Raw genomic sequence first — 24,601 nt, forward strand, 5'->3', positions numbered from 1 at the left:
TAAATCCTGTCTGTTGGAGTCTGTGGCTGCAGAACTGGCTGAGTACCTACCCTCCTGCTTGTCTGCAGCTCAGCAAATCCTTCGCTAATCTTTTTTGAGAGGCTGGTTAGATTATGTAGCAACTCTGCTTGGGCAAGGTAAAACTCCAGATTCAGGGATTGTGAGCGTTTTGAGGCTGTACTCCTGCAATTCCTTCTGTTTTACAGTTGTCAGAACTTTGGGCATGGCACTCTTGACAGCTACCGACCCTTCCCATTGCATCCAATTGCTTAGCGAAGGTGAGGCAGTAGCTTTTCTGGAAGGCACTAAATTATGTTCAAAGTTATTTCCTTTTATTTTCTTTCAGTTGTAGGGTGTGACTCAAGGAGCAGAGATTGTTAAGCTTTTTCTGTCTTCCCACAATAATTATTTTAAAATGAGGGGCATGCCAAATAGGAATGATAACAAGGAGAAAGACTATATAAAAAATTATACTAGTCAAACCAGATTTCCAATATGAGGATGAATTTTGATTTTGCTCTTTTTATGCAGTTAGTTTTCAAGTAATTCCTCATTATTATTCTCCTAAATGCAGAAAAAGATGACTTCTTATTTGAAATACATTTTTAATGCTGCATGAATTCATTTTAATTAGGCACATAGGATGGGGGTGGAGACTGTCCAACTGGACACCAGGAACACTGGGTGGAGAACTGCAGTTTTCATAGCAGATTTAAGGTTATTTGAAATTTGACTTTGTTTCTATTAAGAAAAGGACCTTAGATTTTGAAATGCTGGAGGCAGGGGAATTAATTGCTTTCTGGTGTGCTCTGCTGAGGTCTGCACCTCTGTTTGCCTGCTTGGCAGCCTGTGTTGGAGCTGTACCCTGACAGCTTTGTAAGCTCAAGCTGTTGTTCTGCAACTCCTGGGAGTTAACCCTGCCAGCTCCATCACCCCTGGGCAAGACACTGGGGAACTGAGGAAGTGAGCTATGGGAAACTCGAAATAAAAACATGTCCATAATTATTTTAGCTTGGATTTATTGGCAAATTGTGAAGGAAAAAACCCACAACAACAAAACCAAACCAAACACTTAATGAGTTGTGAGTGTTCCACTGAAGGGTTAAGGGGGACACATGGATTCTTGCCTGAGCATGCAATTCATGTTGCTATCTGGCCTTAATACCCCTGTACCAATGAAAGTACTCACAGCAGATGGAAGTTGTTTTGGGTTTCAAAAATGAAATGCATGTGGAGGGGAGGAAGATGAAAGGGAAAAAAAAAAGATGAGTGTATATATTTAAGGTGGGTAGCCCAGCACACATATTTTCATGTGTATTAACATCAGAGAGAATAAACTGAGTAAAATTTTATTGAGAAGTATAAAATATAGAAGTTTTTTAGACAATTTCCACTCTGAAATAATTGAAGGAACACAAGATTTTGAATAACCAACCTTGCTGTTAACATCACATGTGATCTAAAGGGCATCAGTATGCTTCTAAATGTGAAGGGGGCCTACACAACAGAAGTATTTTAAGGAGCAAAATGGCATAGCAGCATTTATGATTCCCTCTTTGTCAATAACCTCAGTTATCAGCTATCTCTGCCTATGCTCTGATGGTCTACTGCTGCATCTTACATCTAAACCTCACTGAGACTAGTGTTTTTTTCTTGAATTAAGGATCTGCTGTGTTAGAAGGCTGGAATAAGAAATTAATAAGCAGCTTTAGCATTGCATATCTAGTGATTAGAAATTTCGGAGTGACAGGTGTTCTGCTTGTTGCTGAAACATATGGCATAATATTTAGCATTTTAGTTGAAATTATATTTATCTAGTAGAAATAGAGCTTTTCTGTGGGCATGTTTCTTCCTATGCAAGGTGTACTTGCATATATTGTTATTTGGCTGGATTTTAAAAATCAGAAATGTTGGCTACAGTTGTCTTGGATTAGATAAGCTTTTAAGTATCAAAAACATGGTCTGTGTTTTGTAACATAACCTCTGTTTACCGTGAGGTGTATGTAAGAAAGTAGGGAAGAGGTAGTGATGCGTTGAGACACAGCAAGACACTGGAGGGGAAGACAAGAAGTGTTAACATGTTGCAGGAGGTAAAAGCATGCCAGTGAAGGGGCTCAAGAAGGCGAGTGGTGCAGGCTGAGCAGTGGAAGAGTAGGTAGATTTTGGCAAGGGAATTTTGCCTAGATTGGAAGTTGGGAATGAACTGAGGTGCAGAGATGCCACTGAGGATGCAGTAGTATTAATGAAAGCAGTGGATTACTATGGGGTGGATAAATACGTTAGTAGGAGGGGTGGATTTTAAAGATATTTATCTTAGTGATGCTGTAGAAGAAAAGGTGGCATTTCACATCAGGAAGGCAGTGGAACAATAGTTGGGATTGTGTGAGAAGTCTCCGATTACAAGGCTGAGTGATTGTAAAGATAGAGTTGTCCATCGTGGCAAAGACAAGACTGGAAAGGACATTAAGCCCTCCCAGATTTCTCCCGCTTTCAGTGATGGCACTGGTCAGTCCTGTGCTTCCGACAAAGCAAAGTGCTTTGCCTTTGGCCTTTATTAGTTGCTATAAATCATCATGTCAGCCTACAGGAGCAATGGGGTGGTGTTAGAAGCCTTCCTGTATTGAGACCGTCTCCTCTGGGTCAATTCCAGTTCAAAGGGAGGTTAGTTATATGTGCATGAACTAACTATCCTGCACATTTTCTCTGGATAAATATAAAGCAGATTCTAGGTCTGTCAGTCAGAAAACTTTATGAGTCTGCTTGAGCTAAAAAAAAAAAGAAGAAGAAAAATTAGTTCATTTAGAGTGTACTTTGTGTTGTTGCTTTTGAATGCAATGAATAAATTGTAGGAGGCAGAGCAGAGATAGCGAGCAGTGATACCAAACAGCTGACTTGTTTTTAAAAGTCTCCTTGGGATGTTGATGTAAAACTGCACAGTGATTTGGAACCTCCTTAGGTGTTCTTCTTCCTTCAGTTGAAACATCTGAGTTTCCAGGTGGTGACAAAGCCTGAAAGGAGAGACTGGGAGAGGAACTACTGGAGGGGAATTTCTGTTTGGAAATGCTCTGGCTGTTAGAGGAGAAAGCTTCTGGGTCAGGAAGCATGAGTGCTCTTCAGCAAGCAGTCTGAAAGGAAAGGTAAACTTAAAAACTGTCTCGGCATTGTGGCCGCTTCACTTGTGATGTTTAAACCATTAAAAAAATTGTGGGAACTTTAATCTGGAAAGGCAATGACCCCATACACTGAGGACAGCATGCTAAATTCCTGTGTTTAATACCTCAGCCTCTTGTAGCACAAATACCTTAGCTAAAGGTGGACATTCTAAAGATAATTGGTTCATGGCAGTTGTATTTATTAGTTGTTCTTTTAATTTGAGGCAATGATGGTATATTTTCTTTCCTTTCCAGTTTATTGTCATCAAAGTCAGTAATGGTATTCCAGTTTCACTGTCCGTCTCCCCCAGAAATCCCAGAAAAGACTTTTGTTCACAACTTCAGCTAGGTTTTTGGTCACTTACAACATGGTTTGAATAGAAGTAGGATTAGATTATGTACATATGAAATAGAGTGTTATTGTCACATGGCAGTCAGTGTTGGTTTGTAGATTTTGGATGTGTTCATATAGCATTGTATTGGACTGTGGCAGTGATGCTGGAGGCTTCAGTCGGTGGTGCTCGTGTGGTCCCTGTCAGTTAAGACTCCCTAAATTATGTGCAGTGTCCACTGGAGCTGGTAGATGTGACACAGGACAGCATGACACTTGTGTCCTCCTCAGCTGGCAGCTGAAAGCCAAGCAAGGTCACCTGAAATGGCACTGGACTATGGATAACTGGATCAGACCCTACATGTCCTACAAGTCTGGAGCATCTCCACTGAAGCCAGTGCAGATATTGGTGTGAAGGGAGGAAGAAGATGCTCCCTGGGGCGTGCTCAAAGGCAATGACACTGTTTTGCAGTGTGTTTTCTCATTTTAAGGTGGGCATAACTGGGCAATATGATCATAAATCATCTGCGCTGTCTGAATAGCGAGTGCGATTGCTTGTTGTCATGACAACAAAAGATGGTGAAGTGTTTACATGAAAGTGAGTTCTGCACAAGCATTCACATCAAGCTGTGTCTGATGATCAGTGCTTGAAGAACTATTCTGCAGAGAGTCCATTCCTCCTTTAAAATATTTGCTATATTTGTGCAGTTTTACCTCAGGATATATGGAAGACAGCTTTTTGAAAGCTTAACCCAGGACAGAACATAGGCTTTTATTTTCAAAAGGCACTCTTTAACTCAGTAATGGAAATACTACCTAGACTACAAATAACAGCATATGGAAAAGCCAGCCCGTCAACTATCTGCTGTTTATATAAAAGGAGTTTGTCGTGAAGAGACTTCCTTTTAAAATTAATCATATAGTAACTCACTTTTATAATCCTTTAATATCTTTTTGACTTTAAAAGGTATTTGGGTTTAAGAGCATGCTTTGTGATATTAATTTTATCTCACTGAGCTTTCTTTCATATATAAATCTGTGCTGGGGCAGAGGAGATATTTATTCATTCCTTGGAAGTGCCTTTTATACAATGTGTACTGAAAAAGATGTGTGTATTTGATATTCAGATGGGGCAAACCACTTCTCTATCAGTAAATATGCTATGTAAAAAAAAAAAGTCTAAGTGCTGCATACCATGAAATAGTTACCTGATTGCCCTCTAGTTGTACTCACCTTTTAGTATACTTTCAGCTGCTTGCTGTCCAGAAAGGTCTTCATGACCTTTCTGTTGCACTTACGAAGAAGGTGCATTTGGTTGTGTTCATTTAATACGAACAGCATTTTAACACTATCAAAGAGATACATAAGCTGCAGTAGCCAGTAATATTATTTGAAATTCTTGAAGGTTTGGTTTTGATGACTAGATATTATATTTAATATCACACATATTTGTATTTTAATTATTTGTGTTTCTACAAGTGCGTAATCGTAGTCAAGGAAGCTAGAGACAGAGAGGAGTAGGGAAGAAGTTGATGAGAATGTTTAGATAGGACTTGCAGTTCTTACATGATAGGAAAATCTAGCAGAGTCAGTTTTAACGTAGACAGTGCTGCTATTTGAAATTTGAATTGGAAATGAAAAAGTTTCAGTAGAGATTTAATGTATCTGAGATCAGGGGTTTTCCCTTTTGTTTTGGTTACAGCACCTAGCTCAACTGTGCAATGGCCCAGGAGTTACAGTGTTGTAATCCCAATTTAAAAAACCCTACTGATCTCAGAAAGAACTTGGCACTTTCTGAGGCAGGTCAGAACCTTGAGAAGTCAGATCTTTAGCCAGCCTTTATCTCTGTGCTTGTCTCTTAAATATTTCAGTAGTCCCTTAATCAAAACAAGAATGTGTGACTTCTTTCTTTGAATTATGCAGCATGCAAAATACTATTTAGTTATTTATTTCAGGAAGCAATAATGCATCAAAGATTGGTGTCAAAGGCTCCTTAGGTTAATGTGAGGGGCAGCATCAGTGGTAATGAGGAAAAAACCTGGAATGACACCACAAAAGACAAGTGGCATGACTGCGTTTGTAAGACATTTGTAAACATCAGTGGCAAAACATATATTACTCATCTGTTTTTCTTGCAAGCTTAGAAATTGTGAATTTGTGCCAGTTTTCTGTACTGCTCTTTTCCTGGTGCCATACCTGATGAGTTCACTATAACTCATTTCCTCTGACAAAGAGACCAACTGGCTGTGTTGGTAATCTGCCACGTCTAGTGCTGGTGCTCCCAGATCCTCCTTCCTGCGCTGACTCCTTACATTAGCTCTGATTAGGAAGTCTTATTGGAAATCAACTGTGTAAGACAGAGACCAGGTTTTGGCATCCCTGTCAAAGGAACACTGCTTTTATGGGGTGCACAGGGACCTCAGCATTGCTACGTTTTTTTTCAGGTAGCCTGCAATGCTGCTAATCTGAATTGTCTCAAAAATACCAGAGTTGTTTAGAGAGTCACTGGATGATAGTTGGCTATGTGTAGGTTGATCAACCTAATCCTGAGACTATATCAGGGTGTGGGTTATGCAATTACGGCAATGTAATAGATCTCCACAAATAAAATTACTGGACTGTTGCTGCACAAGATGACTTTACCCCCTTACACTGCTCCTGTTTCTCTTGTACATGCCCGTCATTTTCCTGTATCAGACAAGCCAAGGAAGGACATGCGGTCCACCCTATCTCCAGTTTTTCTCCACGTTAGGCAGGCTCCGTGAAAACTAGAAGGAACCAGCTAAGGCGGCACTGAAGAAGCACCAAAAACAGTGTAGTCTTTTGTGAGCAGGATGCCAGGCTGAGGTGGTACCAGGGCATGAGCAGGCGCCTGGGAACGAGCAGACAGGCCCCAGTTCTTTAGCTGATAGACATGGATGATCCAAAGGAAGTTTTACTCCTGTGTGCTTTCCCTTGAACCCCAGGAAGCTGAAGGATGGGACACAGAGCTCCAGGAAAATGTTATAGTTATGGGTAATCTTGTTTCTCTTGATTCTTTAGAAGTCAAATAATTCAGTGTATGTATTGACAGTCTTGCAACTCAGATATCCTTTCTTGAAGGTCTTCTATACTGTTTCCTGCTCTTGTTACTCTCTCTTCAGAGATTCCCCTTTGTATTTTATTCTCCATTCCATGAGAGTGAAATTTGGAGATTAACCTCCCTATTGGCCAGCTGGTGCTAGGCCAGACATCGTTCTTCATAGTCCTCTGGAGCCTACCTTGGATCTTATTTGCTTGGCAGTAGTCCCGTTGATTGTAAATGTTTATATGGCAGAAATTCTGGAGTAGGGAGCATGTTTGTTCTTTCTGGTGACAGTAAGACTGCAGAGCAGAGCAAGATGAAGAAACCTATCTAATACATTGATGTGTGACTTCTGATGTGTTCTCTGTACAAGAGACAAAGATATGTACAAGCCAACTGAGAAAATAACAGCTGTGATGTTGGAAAGTAAGCAAAAGAGGCTTGTTCTTTCGCTTTCTCAGCCAGGAGTAGCTGCAAAGATATTTCTGCAGTTTATAATACGTTGATTACCATCAGTGTAAGGAAGAGGTGAACAGGTCAAGTATTGGAGTGATGATACCTGTACACACATTGTAGTTAGTGTCAGTCCTTCATGCTCACATTAAATTTTTAATTTTCTTTCAGCAGTACACATGTGTAAGTTGACAGTTTCCCAAAGGTAGAAGTGAAGGGGTTCCTGGTAGTTATAAAAGTCATAAAAGAGTGAATTGAGTATATCCAGCAAGTTAGCTACATGAATAAGGTATGTTTCATTGTCTTTTTTTGCCTTGCAGGAAGAATGCAAACAAATACTGGCTCGGCAGAAGTCCAGTTCCCAGTCTGATTCTCATGATGATGAGATTTCCCCTCCTCCTCCCAACCCAGTGGTAAAAGCCCGACGCAGGAGAGGGGGGGTCAGTGCAGAAGTGTACACTGAGGAAGATGCTGTTTCTTATGTCAGAAAGGTAATGTGTTACTGTCTATCTGATTCTGAGATGTACAGGACGATCAAGTGACTCATATTTTGCTCATAATTTGGACTCACGGGGCAGCCTGTAGGATGGTGTCCTCATGCCCGCATATGCATGACTTGACCATCTTCACACCCAAGTTCTTTTGCTGCCTCCTTGACCAAGTACTTTCGCCATCAATGTGGCTTCAGCATTCTCTATTTGTTCCTTTTGGAGTTGTGCTGCTAATCTGTTTTCCCCTCTAACAGGGTCGGTAATTCTCAGCCATTTTCTTGATATTCACAGACTCTGGCAGCTTCTGAGTTTTGTCACAACCTCACAGTTTTGGGAAGCAGCCTTTTCTATTGCTGCATTTCCTTTTTTTTTTTTTTTTTTTTCCCCCCCCAAAAAAGGTACTTCTAGCTCAAGTTTTCTTCTAATCTAGGCCATTTAGATTCCCTAGACCATTCAGGCACATGGTTCCCATGTTGATTGGTGCCACCTAACCCATGGATTTTTGGAATTCTGTTGACTGTATTTGGGCAATTTTATGTGACCATTGTTTTGAAGAAATGCCAATCCCAAATCAGATAATTTCTTCAGTAGGAGCACGAATTTGGATTTCTCTTTTTTTAACTGCCTTTTTCACACAGATATCTAGCTATATTATATCCTTGATACCTCTTAATAACTCTGCAATTTTTTTTTAAACTGGCCAAAGCTTTCAAATGTTATTAAAAGACAGACATTACAATAGCATATGTCATGTTTGTTTAGGGAGCTAGGCTAAAAATGCATTTCATAAGGTTGACAGATGCTACTAATGTGCTTTTGTGCATGCCTGGAGTAGCTTTAACTCAAAAAGCTTTTTCTTTATGGAAATACATTTTGTCAGTCACTGTTTTTTGGCAGAATACTTTTTGCCTTTGCAGTCAGATGTGCTTTTGTCATCCACTTGTGATACAAGTTCACTGGCTGCTCTGGGGATTTCTGTCCCAAGAAACAAAGAATTAGGAGAGCCTTTCATTCTAAAAACAAATATGCAAGAGTATTTTTGTGGCCGTTAAGTAATGCTTGCAAGTATACAGTAAATTTTAACAGCGCTGTGGTCAAGCTGTTAATGCACTGCACTGTTGAAAAACTTGCGTGGTATTTTAAAACCCACTTTCAAAGACTTTTCTTTCTGTGCAGTTTGCAACATCCCCTTTAAAAACTTCCATGAAGAGATCACATTTGTCTCTGCTTAATATGGGCTCCATCTGACTTCTGAAAATCAAAGAAAATATTCCTTCCCACACCACTGAGTGATTCTTTTATGTTTATAATGGAACCTGAAGTTAACTTTATTTTCTTCCTTTTTCAACAATGATGTCAATAAGCCTTGACAGTAGCATTGGTAGGCATGAACCAGAAGAAGCAATGCAGATTATATTTTGTGTGTTCTGTGACTAGGGCTGTTAGGATTTTAATTTCCTATGAACTGACTGAGCTTCAATAGTTATAATTTAGGGGATGGTTTCTTGTCTTGCAGATGCTTCAAGGAGTATTGAACTGGCACTGGGAGGGTTTGTGTCAGTGCGTTGTTTTCTACCATCAGCAGATGAATCCCATGGATGTGTGTTTGTAACAGAGATGTCTAGAACAAAGAAATAAAGGGAGACACTGCAAGGGCAAATTATGAAACTAATTTAAAAGTGTAAAAAGCAAGGCAAGGGTTGTGTTAGAATATTGCAAACAGATGGAACTTTAGATAGTAGCCAGGAAGAACCACTGGCTTGAATTCAGGTGTTGGATAGAAATACATCTGGGTCATATGCCAATTTAAAGGATCCCTTGAAGGGATGTGCTATAGGATAAGTAGTAGTAAAGGTAGTGCAATGAGTTATGTCACTGGAGAGAAAATCAAAGGAGATTTAGCTTTGGATTTGAACACGCACATGGCATAGCTCCATTCTGAGGAGCACAAAGGAAGATCTCTGCAGAGGGTTATTTCATTGCTTCATTTCTGAAACTAGAGAAAGCAATATTTGTCAATACATCTGACATAATATGTAGTTAAGAACTAACAGAATAGGAATCTTGCTCTAAAGAGGGTCATCGGCTTGAAGAGAACATTCAGTAATTAGTTGGAAGAGTGTTGTAAGAAATGGCCAAGTCATTCTTCCCAACATTTGATTTTGGTCAGACGCCTGGTTACTGTGACACCTAAAGAATCTCTTATGTGTTTTCTTTGTTCCTGCCCCAACCGTCCCACTTTGGTCTCTTGCCTTGTGACTTCCATTGCTGCAGATTTAGACTGTGAAAGGCTACTCTACACTATTCCATAATCAGCCAGAAAGGTTGGAGTTCAATGTCTTAGTGATTTGATTATCTACCCTTTTGGATCATTAGCAGTGAGCTGAACAGCTAAGGATATTCTCAATAGAGCAAGGATTCAGGACTGCAATTCAATCCAGGGTTTGTCCGATAGGGCAAAAATCAAGAATAAGATACTGTCCGAATGCTCATTTTATTTAACATTGAGGAATTTAAGCTTTTAGCTAGATAATGTTTCACTGTGATACAAATATTCAGTTTCTACATATAAGCTTTTCTAGACTTGAGTAGTTTAATGTCTACAGCAGTCAGTATAAGTTAAGCCTGAAGCCAGAGTTTAGCTTTAGATCTTCATAGTGCAGTATTTTCCCTTGAAATAAATCCAATCAGTTCTTTGTGAGAACTGGTTCTACATCAGTTTTCCCATTTGAGGCATCCTGCTTCTGGTTGGATGGGTAGTATCTTGCCTTTCCAGGATGAGGAAAGAAAACTACCTACACATCAGCATACACAGTAACTTAAGATAGATGTACTATTTCTGTTATAAGAAAATGTGAAAGATAAATGCCAATTATCAGACCTTTTTTGTACAGTAATTAAAAAGGCAAACAGGTGTTGATTTTCAGATTGGAGTATGGTTTATTTAACACTTAAAACTTTTGCTAGAGTTGATTGTGTCCCGTTATAATGAAACTATTAAGGAAAATCATATTACTAAAGTCAAAGAACATCTTTTACAAGTCATAACCTTGTTACAAATTTCTTGTGTCTCATAATCCCCGTCTCTGACTGGCAGAAGGTGACGCTTGGTAAATACAGAGATACAGTGTTTACTCGTATCTTACCAAAATGGAAGCCTAATTTGCAAAAGTCTTATAAAAAAAACCTTCACCCAGTATGAAACATACTCTTGAATTTCAGCATGTATTTTGAGCAAATTAATGTACAACAGAACTTTTTCCATCTCTCCAATTAACAAATAAAAATGCCTCTTCATCCTCAAATGCAAGTCCTTTTTGTCTGCCATGAAACAGAGGCACAGGATTTTGACCCAGGTGGGCCTATAAGGAGCTTGTTCCTTATACTGCTGTCAGTACTGAAAAGTATGGTTTAATCAACACATTTTTACCTTTTACCTAAAGAAATTTTGCTCATTCTCTAGTTTTAAGAGGTTGCTTCTGATATTGTTTGTGGGGGAAGAAGACTATGAAATATGTTTTCCTCAGTCCAACAGATTTGAAAGGCGACTACACAGCTGCCAGTACCTACTAATTATAGTATTTTATGGGTATCCTTCTCCCCACTCATCCTGGATCTTCTATTTCTTTTCTGGTTGTCATATTGAGCACATAAATTCTTATCTTCACATTATCAAAACAGTAATTTATTACTTTCTTAGTGGCTTTATATTATGATCTAAGACTGTCTTAGTGTTTGAAGTCAAATTGTATCCGTTATCTTGAACGGTGGAATTTTCTACAGATTTCAAGAACTATGAAAAAATGCGACCAGGCATGTAATTACCCTTCATTCTTTTCTCTACAGGTTATTCCAAAGGACTATAAAACTATGACTGCTCTGGCAAAGGCCATCTCCAAGAATGTGCTCTTTGCTCATCTTGATGACAATGAACGAAGGTATGAGGTGCATTTTGATTTAAAGGAGTCTATAGCTTGATCAAGGACAAGAAATTATGTTAGATTTTAACTCTTGGATCAGAACTGCTGTCTCATTTGGGTCATACTAGGTGCACTGTCATACGGTATTACGACAGAGGGTAAAATCACAAGCTAAAAAAAGGCAATAACAAGTTAGAAAGTATTCAGACATATTTATATTTTCAAATCAGCTGTGCCTGATGAACTTTATTCTAGGTTACTTAAGGAACCTAAACAATTCTATGATTCTTGTCATTAATGACCTCAGTGGTGGAGTGTTGAATTTTTAGACGACATGAAGATCAGAAGAACTGCTAAAACATTGGGAGACAAGGCTAGGATTCAGAATTACGCTGACAGGTTGAAGAAATGTTCTAGAAGAAGTGGAGTGGATTGTCACTGAGCCAAGAGTAGAGAAGTACATTTAGGCAAAAAGAACACCTTTGTAACTATAAGATGGTTTTGTAGTTTTGGTAGTTCCTTGAAAAAAAAAAAGTGGATTATTATGAATCGTGGCCGGAACATTAGTTCAGAAAATACTAATGTTTTACTGGGCTAACTAAACAGGAGACATGCAAGACATATCCTGATGTTGGAAAGATTTCAACTGAAACACAGTGTCCAGTTTGGGCACTGCACTTCAAGAATAAACAGTTGAAGGAAGTTCAGGGAAAAGCAGTGGGAAACGATCACAGATCTAGATAACATCACTTCTGATGAAAGAATGGGATTGGTTGGCCTGCAGGAAAAAAATCAGGGGTAGAGGGACACAGTAATAGCTTATAATTATGTATGAATAATGGCATATGAGGAATAAACTGCTGTGTATGCCAAAGTGTAAATAATAATGGATTTGAAGTGCTGTAGGAAAGAGGCAAGTCACATACTAAGATGAGGTCTTTGGCTGCTTAGGTAAGTTATGGGGTCTTGACCACTTGAGCCATTAAGAACAGATTAGACTATGGTCTGCCAGGAATTTCATAAGTAGTGTCAGTCCTGTTTTGCAGTAGATAGGCTAAGTGATGTCATGAGGTCCTTGCCAACCGTACTGTTCTGTGCTCCTGTGGTTAGAAAGGACAAAGACTTTGTCTAAACTGATGTTTTTAGTACTGGTGGAACATCAGCAGTACAGTCATTTGGTGGGGCTACTCAAATGCTTTCAGTCAAAGCATGTTCCACGTGTGCAAATTTTTGTCCCTCTTGCAGGCGTTTACACAGTTTAATTACTTTCCAATTCTAATTATTAGGATATCAATTAGCATGCAGATTGTTGAAGTAATTAGAAGAGGATTAAATTTTCACATTTCTTCTATCTTTTTCACCCACAGCAGAGAATTCTTGTACAGAACTGCTATAAATCCTACTTATGTTATTGACACGCTGATGTGACAGACACTGAAAGTACAGGTTTTAGGGCTGAAAAAGGGACATTTAATATGTTATCAAAGTAGGCTGAGAGAGAAAAATTGAGGGAGAAGTGCTTTTTTGCACTGTGCTGATTGTACATCATGGTCATGGTCTTTTCTGTGCATTCCCCATGTCCCATTTACCTCTATCAGCTAGGCTTTCCTGTTATGGATATATGAGGAATTAAGAGATGAGCACAGATTCCCATGTCTATGCTACAGATGGGTTGTCGACTGTCTGCTTTTGCAGTCCTCAAACTGTGGCTTGATCAGGTGTGCGCTGCCTCTACTGTCAAAAGATTTACAAGCTTCTTGGTTTCTGGGTTGTGCACTGGAGCATATTCAGCTGTATACCATCTCCCTTGCTCAGGGATGTGTCTAGGTGCTCCATTCAAGCCTCATGACGAGCCCGGCAAGCTGTTGCTGACATTGGGGCGGGGGAAAGGAACTCAAAAGGATGCATGCATTCTGCTTTTGCAGGCAGGATTGCAATGAATGAATAAACTGTTCTCTCTGCACTTTACGAACCTCACTCTTGACATCATGCTATTGCCCTTGTCTGGTTTCATTTGTCAAGTGTGGAGAAGTCAGCAAGTTGGAGCATAGCATTGCCGTTACTTCCAGTTTGCATCTTGTTGATGCAGATGCTCAGTTCAGTAACATAAGTGAGATATTACTTGATTTGTGTTCTGTCCTCTTGGAATGGTGGAAAGCTAGGTGAGGGTATTTCATTTAGTGTGCTGCAGTGGTGGTGTTTATTTTCCTTAGTGCTTTCTACACGGAAGGCAGCATCATCGTTTCATTTAATTTCATGGTTGACCATTTGCCAAGATGCAGGAGATGTTCAGGTGGAGGAGGGATGGACTAGCAGGGCTTAATTCCTCATTTACAACAGATGACTCTTAAATTTTTCCTTCTCTGAAAATATATTTATGTTAATCTACTTTATGGCTGTGCTGTCCATGTGACTTGTGTTGCACTTGCTGCTTGGCAGCTGTGAAGGTCCTTATGTCTGACATAAACCCTTATTTATAAAGGCAGTCTGTAGCACATTATCTCTGTGTCAGATATTCCATATCAATGATTAATTGCATGAGAATTCATGCTGAAGTTAAGGTAAACAAGTATCTTTTTGCACTGGTGTCTGAAATAATTTTGTTCAAGTCTTGCTTTAGATAGCATCTTTTCATGTGCCATACTTAAAAAAGGTTTGCCATCTATCTCATGCATGCACACACACACACGCACATACACACAGTCTCTGGTGTAAAATTATACTGACGAGTGCAATAAAAGGGAAACTGTAACTGCATGAGTATTAAAAGCAGCAGAGCTGCAACTTTTGCCAAAATGTTTATTTCAGGAGTTGCTAATACTATAAAGAACAGTGCAGCGCTGCAAAGTGATGTGGTGATCCACTGTTTTCTCATGAGAATTTTCCACTGGCTTCAATAAGATCTTGATTAAACTCTGGAGTAGGGTTCTGGTTCTCTCAAAGACAGCAGCAAAATGCCCATTATCTGGAAATGTGCTTTTAATTGTAAGGGAGCTATTGTTGTCATTTGCAAAACCAGGAATGTGTGGCTTTTTAACTGTGCTTCCACACATGTGCACCTGATACATATTTTATGTGCGTCCTCCTTTGCCTAGAACTGGTCTGTTACATGCTCACTGACAACAAAACCTCAGATGTACATAGATATATCACTCATTACCTTAAATTTTTTTGAATTTATGAGAAACCAGCTGTAAAAAGTTAAAGCAACATCAGGGCTTTACAAATTAATTTCTTCCTGTGTTTTAATAGGTATAGTTTGATTTTGATTGTATATTAAGATATTGCACAGCTAACAAATGCTGGACTGTATTAAAAATTTCTGTGAGATACAGGCATATTTATGAGCTGTGGGGAAAGGAGGGATGTTAAGGGGGTGATGGGCAGATGTGTATCAGTGTGCCTACCTTTGGGCTCATCCTTGTTTCTTGCCTGGTTATCATCCCAAACAGTTGCAGTCTTCTCAGAACAGCCTTATATAATGTGTGCCTTGGTGGGGTTTGCTCCCCTGATTGGCATGTGTGGCAAAGCCCTTTCACTTTGTCTCAGGCTTTGACTTATTCACTCACTCTGCAATTAGGATGTATTTAATGCCTGGGTAGTTAAGCTTGGATTTTGATAGTGCTGTTGTATCCTACAGGTCCCTAGGCATGTGTGCTCTAATTTCTCCTCCTTTCCCTTACCCTGTATGATGACATGTTGGCAGGCTTATGTTCACATGGGGGTTTTGCCCTTTGTTCTGTGTTTCTTCTGTACTCCACTTCCTTCACGACTCCACTCAAAACTCTTTTAGAAGAGACTGCTCAAATTGTCTTGCTCGGTGAGCAGTGAAGCATGTTAGTTAAGCTCAGATGTGACCGTGGCAAGATTTTCTGGAAAAGCATAGTTCATACTGGTGCGCAAACATCATGCAGAAGCTGTGGAGGTGGCCACCAAGAGGACAGTTTTCCCAGACAGAGAGGACTCTGAAGACCTGGTAGTTATGATCACTGCAAGATCAGCAACTCTGGTCCTGACTTGGTACTCACTAAAGCCTTACGTATATATGCACAGTCCTGCAAAACGGCTTCTCGTGTGCCAGCTCTGAAGGAGCTCACTGCAGCGTAGAACAACATCTGATACAGAAGGCAGCACTGTGCACCCAGAAAAACTAGGAATTGCTCTGCAGTCTGTTCAAGGATGAACAGCCCTCAGAGAAAATGTTGGTGGAGCTGGACCTACAGCCAGGTAAGAGGCGTTCACCCTCTCTTTCATTATACTGGGGAAAAGTAAAATGGTAACATTAACTGTGAGGGATTTTTGCATTATAAGCATAGATTTATTTTTTATAGATCGTGTTCTTTGCAACAGTTTGTCTTTAACATCAGTTGAGGGCAGAAGCAGTCTTGTTTCTCTGCTCTTCATTGCAACAGTGATCCAAGAAGTTCCAGTAAAAAAAAATAACTAAAATCCTTGATTATGGCATTTGTACCTGATAAAAAGAACCTAAAGATGAAATTACAGACTTTGCAGAAGTTCATATTTCAGCAAGTGCATCTATCTTTGTGATGTCCCTCCAGAATGCTGATGGGAATTTACACTTAACATTCAAGAGTTGTCTTAGGTGGCCTGCATTACAGATTCTAATGGCTAAATAAGGGGAAGAAGTTCCTTGCTGATCTTATCCCTCCAGGTTCCAACATGATCTCATGGTTCAGGTCCATTCTGAAGGCCATTAAGAGTTTGCATAAGTTTCCCCCTTCTTTTGGTCTGTGACATTTGAAAATTTTGCATATGGAAGAAATCAGCAAGGCAGGGTGCATTGTACTGATGCCTTCTCTTCTGCTTTGGTTTTGTTCAGTCAGCAAGCAGTGAATGATTTCTATCTATGCAAAGACAGAATTACACCCATAACTTGGCAGCATTTTATTTCCTCTCCCATTCTTGGATATCCAGCAGATTAACATCCTGTAAGGCTTCCTAGTTGTGAAATGGTGTATAAAGTCAAAATTGGTGACAAGGGGATAGTCTAATTGTCCTAATCTCTTCTAACCTGGCAGTGTACCTAGTAAGAATTTTTATCGGTTCAACATGTAATGCTGGAATACAAGTACACCTACTTGGCTCTGCGACTATTCAAGATACTGAATAATAAAGGGGGGGGGGGGGAAGGAAGAAATTGTTCGTTTTCCTTCTGTGGATAAAAAAAGATACTTTTTCATCGTTTCATTGACAGGATGTTCTGTCTTTAGTGGATGGGGGCAGCCACCGAGAAGGGGGGCATTGAGAAGGTTCGGAGGTGATCTGCTGTGGGAGTGGAAGTTGGACCCAATGCTGATGATTGTCGGGGAGGAGAAGGAAATAGAACTGAAGCATAACCAGTGGGTGAGAGCAGGACTGAGAGCAGCAGGAGTGTTAGTTCTGGTTCCAGGATGTCACCAGTGCCTGTCTGCTCTGCTGTGAGTCGTGAGCCACGTCTGTCAGTCCCTATGCAGAAGCTCAGTGGCCTCCTGACCACATAAAGGAGTGGAACAGGTGAACATTCACCATATCTGTATGTAAATGCTATGTAAAATTGTATATGTAAATGCTATGTAAAACTTGTTCATCAAGGAGTAAAGAGAGTACATAAATATTTAACATGCACTGCCAGCCTCCACTTTCAGCATTTTAGCTAATATCATAATTTTTACCAGGATTTATTCTTTATTACTAATATATAGGCAGCTTTAATGCCTGCAGCAGCTTTCAGAATACTTATGTGTATTTTATTGGATTAATAATAAATTCATTTGTTTGAACAGTATACTGGTGTGGAGCTTCTTTGGAAACAAGGGTCAGGAAGTTGTATTTAATGCTTTTACTGAAATACTGAGCTCTTACAAAGGTGCAAAATAAACAGTAGACGAAACTGCTGTATTTATTACAGCAACACACAATGTTGCATTTACTCTTGTGTGCTGCCTGTGTGGCAAAAGTATGAGAATAAAGGGCATTTTTTATTTTATGTGCTTGTTGGAGCCAACATGTAAAGATGAAAATTGGCACTTGTACTGGGCATGCAAGCCAAGCAAGTATTTTCTTAAAACAAAAATTCTTACCTTTTTCCAAACAATGTGGAGGGCACATGCTACTGTGATACTGTAGATAAACTTGGAGGCATGTTGTTGTAGATACCGTCATCTTACTGTTAGCATTTCAGAAAAATGTTCTACTACCTTCTTACAGGTGTGTTTTAAGTAAACTGTGTTCTGCAATTCAGGCAGCTTTGTAAGCCATGGTTGGTGGCAAAGTGGGGTCCTATAGGGACTTACTGGGCATAAACACATGCTGTTTGAAAGACATTAATGTCCAAATTAAGAGTTCCTCAGCACTGAGACACAATAATGTTCTTAAAATGTGTTAAGGGTTGCCACAGAGGCAGAATGAGTAATCATGTGCCTGTGTCCCCTGAAGACAAAACGTCAGAATCAGACTTAAATTGAACAAGATGGATGTAAACACATGGTAGTCATTTCTAGTGGAAAGGACACTTCAGTAGATTGTAGAATCTATAATTGTTACAAACAGGTTAGGCAAATCGTGAACATAATTTAGTTTGTCTTCTGGATGGGTGAAATCTCTTAGCTCTATTTTGGGTCCTCAGTAGTGGAAACTAGTGTATTCTTTATACATTTTTATTTTCTCTTTTTTTAATTTGCTTGAATGTTTATTGTTATTTCACACATCTGTTTCGGCAGCTAGCTCTTTCTCCCTATCTTCCTTCGCAGACCAGGTTCCTCAGTCAACTGACCTTTTTGTTTTCCTCAGTCTTCTCCAGTTGGTCCACCTATTTCTGGTTTCTTTATATTTTCCACAGCAACAGGATATTGTTGACTCCTATTTAGGATGTCATCACTGGAATCACTGGATCCTTTCCAGCAGAATTGCTGCTTGGCAGTGAATCTTCAGCATGTATTTATGCTGTTGATTACTCCTACCCAATAGACTTAGCGGCTGTGTCTTTGTTGAAAGTATATCTATTTTCTCAGAACATTTCTTCAAGTTGTAATCATTTTACATCCTAATGTTTTTTGAAGTGTTCACAGCTCCTTTACAGCCAGGTATTGTCTTCAAATTCAGAAAACACAGTCTTTATCCAGGTCAGTAATGACTTGGGTACTTTTTTTCAATACATACATAATTTAATGTTAGAAAAGTGGTTTTCCATAGCTAACAGATGATTTTTAGTTCTCCTGTTGATCTCATATTAAAATATTCTTGGAACTTCTGGTGATTAGTGAATTTCAAGGACATTATTATTGCTATAAGTTTTATTCATTTCTGCATAATACCATGTTTTATTAAAGCACTGGCTGCAGGCCAGCTGGAAAGCCTCATATATGTGGAAGAAACCTAAGATGGCACCATTCAGGAGCAAGATATTTTAGAAACAGGATGCCACAGCTATGACATATTCAGTAGACATCCTGTATATTCCTTGCATTTGTAACCTAACTCTTTTGTTAAAAAACAAACATAAATCTAGCTTCTGCCTGTGCTTCATATGTGCCTAAGTGTGCAGAACAGTGCAAGAAAAATGCCCTTCCCGTGATACTGCATTAGTATTTCTGCATCTGCAAGAGTCCTTGTTGTACTAAAACCACATGGATGTTAAGGGGGGATATTTACTCTGCCTGCTGTAGCCATCTAAGTTAGCTGGTGCTCAAAACACCTCAGGAGCCTCAGGGTATGGTTTCCCCATTGATTTAAGCCAAATTCTGAGCTGGTACCAAAGGAGGAGGTGACACCATGAGTTCCAAACCTTGGCTGCATGTTCCTGTTGCTCTCATGGCTGCGGTTAGCCAGATTAGCTCTCTGAAAAGTGATCCTCCCCTGGAGGGTTAATTGTCAGTCAGATCAGGTCCTTCCTCCCACCCTGTACCTGGCTGCAGAAAGACTTTGGCTAGATGAAGGGAGGAGAGGACAGGGTAGCACCTCCCCTCTTGGCAGAAGCAGGGACCAAAATCAAATTAAGCGATGGCAAAACTGCACCTTAATTTCCCTCAGAGAATGGAAATAGATGGTGTGAATACCTCTATAATGAGCTATTGTTCCTTGCCAAGAATGCTCAAAATGTAGAGTTAAGCCACTCAGAAGATGAGAGATGAAGAGAAAGAGTAAGAGATGAGAGAGAAATTGCACAGTAAGCATGTCAGAGTGGAGGCGGAGGGCTTTGTTGAGTCAGTAACATGGTTTTGGGGGTTATATTAGGATTTTTTTGTGACCAAAGAGTTGGACAGGTTTCTTCGCCATCTTTTTTGGGAGTAGCAACAGAGAGTGGAGGATGGCAGCATCATCCCATTGTGCAGGGTGCACAGCAGGGAGGGCTGCATCCTCTGGTGGTTTGTAGAGGTGTGACTATCCCACCTGTGCTAGAACTCCAGGAGATGGTCAGCAGATAGTGGTAATGTAGGGGCAGAGGAGATATGTATGTTCAAGTTATATGTATGTGTAACAGATTTAGTACTGAAGAAGCTGGTGCAAAACCTCTCTGTGCTCTGTGTGGAAGAATTTTTTCTGATCATCAGTTGTATTAGATGATTAGCCTGTCTTTTGAATTCTACTTGTAAGCAACCAAGAGGAAGAAACTCATCTCTCAAAGCAACCAAGGCATGCTAAACAAATCTTTCCTTCTTTGGATAACACTAAGGTATTTTCCAGGTAAACTGCCTGGCAATCCAGCTTTTCTTTGTGTCTTTTATCCCTTGTTTATGGCCTTGATTCAGCATGGTATTTAAAAGTGCGTGTTTAACTGTGAGTTGTTCCATTGACTTGCTATGGATGTCAAAAGAACTATTTATGTGTTTAAATGGAAGCACATTCAGTCCTGCTGAACTGGAGCTTGCCAATGAGGAATACTGCTTAAACTAGAAAAAGTTATGGATTTTGGAGACAACAGTAATCTGGCAGCAGAGATGGAAATGAAACCAGGTAGAATTGCCCAGCCATTTGGAAAATAAATGATCCAATTCTCCATTCAAGGATTAGCCATGAATTTAACACTGACTTTATTTTCCAGTACATCCATCTCATTTATCCAAGAATTACTGTCTTTAATTACCATTGTAGTGCCTGCAGGCAGCAGTCTTTAAATTAGTTATGCAAAGTTCTGCTCTCGGCAGTCATCAGGAGATTGTATCTACTTTAGTATCAATCCCTTCACAACAGCCTAACATAGTACAGACTTTGTACTAGGGAAATACTTTGTGATGTCAGTATTTGGCCTGGTAGATAGGTTATTCTCTTAAACATAACTGAAAGCACACACATTTGGTATTTATGGATATTTTTATCTTGAGAAACAAATCCTGTCAGTTCATGAGGTTGTGATTCACCCTCAGTGTTTCGTTAGACAGTTTATATTCTTCATCACAAATACTAGCGGCGCCATTCCTAATGGTAGTTATTTTTAATTCTGCATAAAGTAGCGGTTTACATATGGGCAGTATGTCACCCATTCTGAAAAACAGAGTTAAAACAGAGAAGTAATTTACATAAATCCTTAGATCTAGAAAAAATAGCCTGAGACAAATACTATTCATGCATGCTCATGAAAAAATCTTGAGTCTAAACTTATCTTTCTCTCTGTCTATAAAATAGAAAAATTTAGACTACTGCCGAGTTTAACAGGCCTTGTAAAATTCTTCTACCACTGCAGTATATATGACCGTGCCATTGTGTGCTTCTTTACACAACAGTTAGCTGGCAGTGATTCTGAAAATGCATTACTCAGTGCTAAGGCTTTCCAGAATTAAACACAAAGGTTGAATAAAAGAACATCCACTCCTCTCAGCAAGTCTTTGTCTTCTGCATCAGAGCAGCTGGAAGCAGTAATTTGTCTTTGTGCAAGGACGAACAAGGGTTTATTTCAACTAAAGCGCTTTAAAATGATGCTTTCTTGTATTTTTTTTTCCCCCAGAAGGGTTGTAGGTAACTTGTCAACCGTTACTGTTATTCTAATAAGTCTTCATTAGGTGATTGATTCTGCAACCTTGCATGGCTTTGAAAGCCTACGTGTCTTCAAGTGAGAATATTACCAGTACCGGTACTGGAGGATCAACTGTGTGATTAAGTTGCTTAGTTTTGCATTTAGAAGATGATGTTCAAAGAGCTTAAAGGAACTAGATATTCACGTTGATTGATATATAGTGGGAAGTGAACATCTAACTCTTACAGGTTTCTCTTGAAAATCCCCATCTTATGCTCTGAATGGTTAGACCTGTGCATTTCCTTTATGAGATGACATCTGTTTAGTAACACCGTCTTTGGCAAGACAGAAGGAAACGGACATTCAAACAAAAAATAATCTCTCATACTACAAGGTTTCATCGTGATTTTTTTCCCTATAGAAAGAGAGGATTCAGCTCAGCAACCAGATGAAATTTCTCTGTCATTCTAGTGCACTTAATGGAAATACCAAGTGTAAGTTATTTGTCTGTTAGACTGCTAACTCTTGTTTTAATGAAAATAATCTGACAAACCCAAACAATGATTTAGTTCTTGTTTTACAAGTTCCTTACTAAAGACTTTGACCTGAAGTACTTCACATCTTGTGAGGTAACAGCTGGTCTATCATTGTCTTCGGAAAAAAGTAACAGTTGCTAAGATTTCAAGAAACAAAGATGGTCTTTGAATCCACTGGAACAGCTGTAAGAGACTGACACACCATGCACTGTCAGCTGCTAAATTCAGATTTTCAGACTGCCCGAAATGGGATACTTTAACCCTTTGGCATCATCAGATCCCTTTTCTCTCTGTTTTTCTTTTTTTAAAAAGTCAGAAAAATAAATTGGGTTTTCAGTTTGCCTTTTGCTTTCAGAAATTCAAAAAAAGCCCCACAAAACTATCACTTTCTTTGTAGGGATTTAATTTTTTTATATTTATTCAACCTATGATTTATAAGCAATATGAAGACATGCTTGTGACAGATTTTATTTTTCTAATGCAAATTTAACAACATGCTCCTCTGTGTGGTGCATTAAATAAAAAGTATAATCCAGAAAACAGCATCAGATGCTATTTTAAGGCACTTGGTATCTTCCCAGTTTTGTATGTGGTGGGTGTATTTAGTTTAACAAAGCAGGATGAAGGTGAATTTATTGTATCTAGAAGGGAAAGGTAAGTGATAGCAACGGTCTCTTTAACAGACAGAGGCACACGAGATCCAAAAGCTGGTGGCTGAAGTTGGGCACATTCAGACTGGAAAAGTTTAGTTTTTTCTTTTTAGAGTAATCAGGGAACTGATCCATAATTTAAATTAGCTTAGGATGTGGCAGATTTTCCATTGCTTGAAGTCTTCAGATCAAGCTTGACTCTCCGCTGTTGCTAGTTCTTGCAGCACTTTCTGAAGTGCTCCAGAATATTGTGGGTTTTTTTTCAAAGATGGCAAAATGTGATGACATGAAAATTTATTTCATTTAATGAAGAGTCAGCAACCATCTCTTGTGAACAAAATGCTCGTATGGCTTTGGTACGCCTGAAAGCCAAGCTGTTACAGCTTGGAGCCTGACTGATTTTTGGATGCCTGAAATAGGCACATATTGGGACTCCTGCTATACTATTGTTTTAGTTCAATTACAAAGAATGGGATGTTATTCAGGAGCTTCTGAGATTTTGTAGTCTGTGTGAGATGGTATCAGGAAAGCTGTAGTTGCCTTAGGATCTATTCTTCAGTTAACTGTCAATGTTGCACAGCATTGTTGTGTTGATCTTGCTGCTGATGGAGAAGGTAAGGCACCCAGCAAGTGGTACCCTGAGCACTCTGCTTTGCTTCGTGAAGAGTGCTGCTGCTCAGACGATGAGACTGGTGTCTCAGCACTGAACACTCAGTTTTCTTGCCCAGAGAGCCACGCTGGCTCAAGCTTGCAGCTGGGAGATTTACTTCAGTACTTCCGAGCAGTGCATAGTGCTGGCTTCTTACAAAAGCACTTTTACTGATCACATATCAGCTGCTTTCTTGTGCCGTGTACTCTTAGACCTTGCTTCTGCGCTGAGTAACTAAAAGATTGGCAATTATCATCACTGTTTGCAGAATCAAATTTAGTTTATTCTGCTGTCTGTGGATGTGACCACGTGAGAAAAGTAGATTTATATCGTGACCCCAGAGGATCTGAAAGTTCTTTGCTCATGTGAATGAATGTCCTAGAGTAAAGGCTGACATCAATTGAATGATTTTCCAGATGTGATAGTTGAGGTAAGCAGAATAAACGGCACAATCTAGAGCTTTAATTCTCATTAATAGGAAAGCACTTCACTGTCCTGATATTTACAGTTACTACAAGGTCCACATAAAGGCTAGACCTCCTGACATCCCTCTCTCCATTTTTGATGAAAGACCAAGTTTGCTGTCATTAAACCAAATTCCAGCTCAGGTTTCCACATATTTTTCATCTGTCTGATAGCCTGTGAGATCCGTATTTGTCATGAAAAGTCAGGGAGAAACAAGAGAAACAAAACAAGAGATTTACATATCTCCTGAATTTAATTTTGTCTTTTTTTTATTCTTTGTTGAAAAGATTTGTAAGAAGACTTTGCCACTACCTTTGAAATGTTTGCTCTTCTTTTCCCTAACAGAGGCACTTCACTGGCTTATGAGGTGAATGGGAACTACTTTTCAGTATGCAGAAACAGACTTTGGCCTTTTGACATCCTAATAATTCCCAGAACAGCCAACTGAACCTTCACCACGATAGACCGGATTTGCTATGTCAAAATATTGTAGTGGTGCCCTGATTTCAAGTCCTGACAGTTTCATCACCACAGTTGACCCGTGTTCTTTGTACAGATGCTTTCTGCAACATGGTTACAACATCCATGCAGATTTTCCTTTGCTTTTAGAAACTCAGTTTAAAATAATGATAAGTTGTGTTTTGTCCAAGTTTACTTGCTGTTCTTTAATGGTATGTCATGTCTCCTCTCTTATTTATTAAATCTTGTGCTTTGACTAGAACGTATTTCCAAGAATATGAAATTATTGTTCTATTAATAGAGCACAGGGTTTGATTCCTTGACAGGTTGACAAGAGCTTTGCAGCACTTTGTGGGAGCAGCCCTTCCTAATCAAAACTGTCCTCAGCAATGTCGGTTTACCCTGGTACTAAAATATAGCTGAAATAAAATTGCTCAATTGCTTGGGCAGTATATGCAGCAATAAGCCAAACTTAATGCTCT

The 24,601-nt window shown here is 39.4% G+C and overlaps 1 protein-coding gene across 3 annotated transcripts in view; it reads left to right on the plus strand.

Annotated features, from left to right (window-relative positions):
• The window catches only part of PRKAR1B (protein kinase cAMP-dependent type I regulatory subunit beta), a 100,765-nt gene that overhangs the window by 7,997 nt on the left and 68,167 nt on the right, over nucleotides 1-24,601 (plus strand). For all 3 annotated transcript variants that reach the window (XM_080382450.1, XM_080382451.1, XM_080382452.1), the window contains exons 3-4: nucleotides 7,321-7,491; nucleotides 11,338-11,429. In XM_080382450.1, coding sequence (XP_080238576.1) covers nucleotides 7,321-7,491; nucleotides 11,338-11,429 — 263 coding nt within the window. The remainder of the gene's footprint in view (nucleotides 1-7,320; nucleotides 7,492-11,337; nucleotides 11,430-24,601) is intronic.

Source organism: Falco punctatus (genome assembly GCF_963210335.1).
Source record: "Falco punctatus genome assembly, chromosome: 4".
Classification (NCBI taxonomy): domain Eukaryota; kingdom Metazoa; phylum Chordata; class Aves; order Falconiformes; family Falconidae; genus Falco; species Falco punctatus.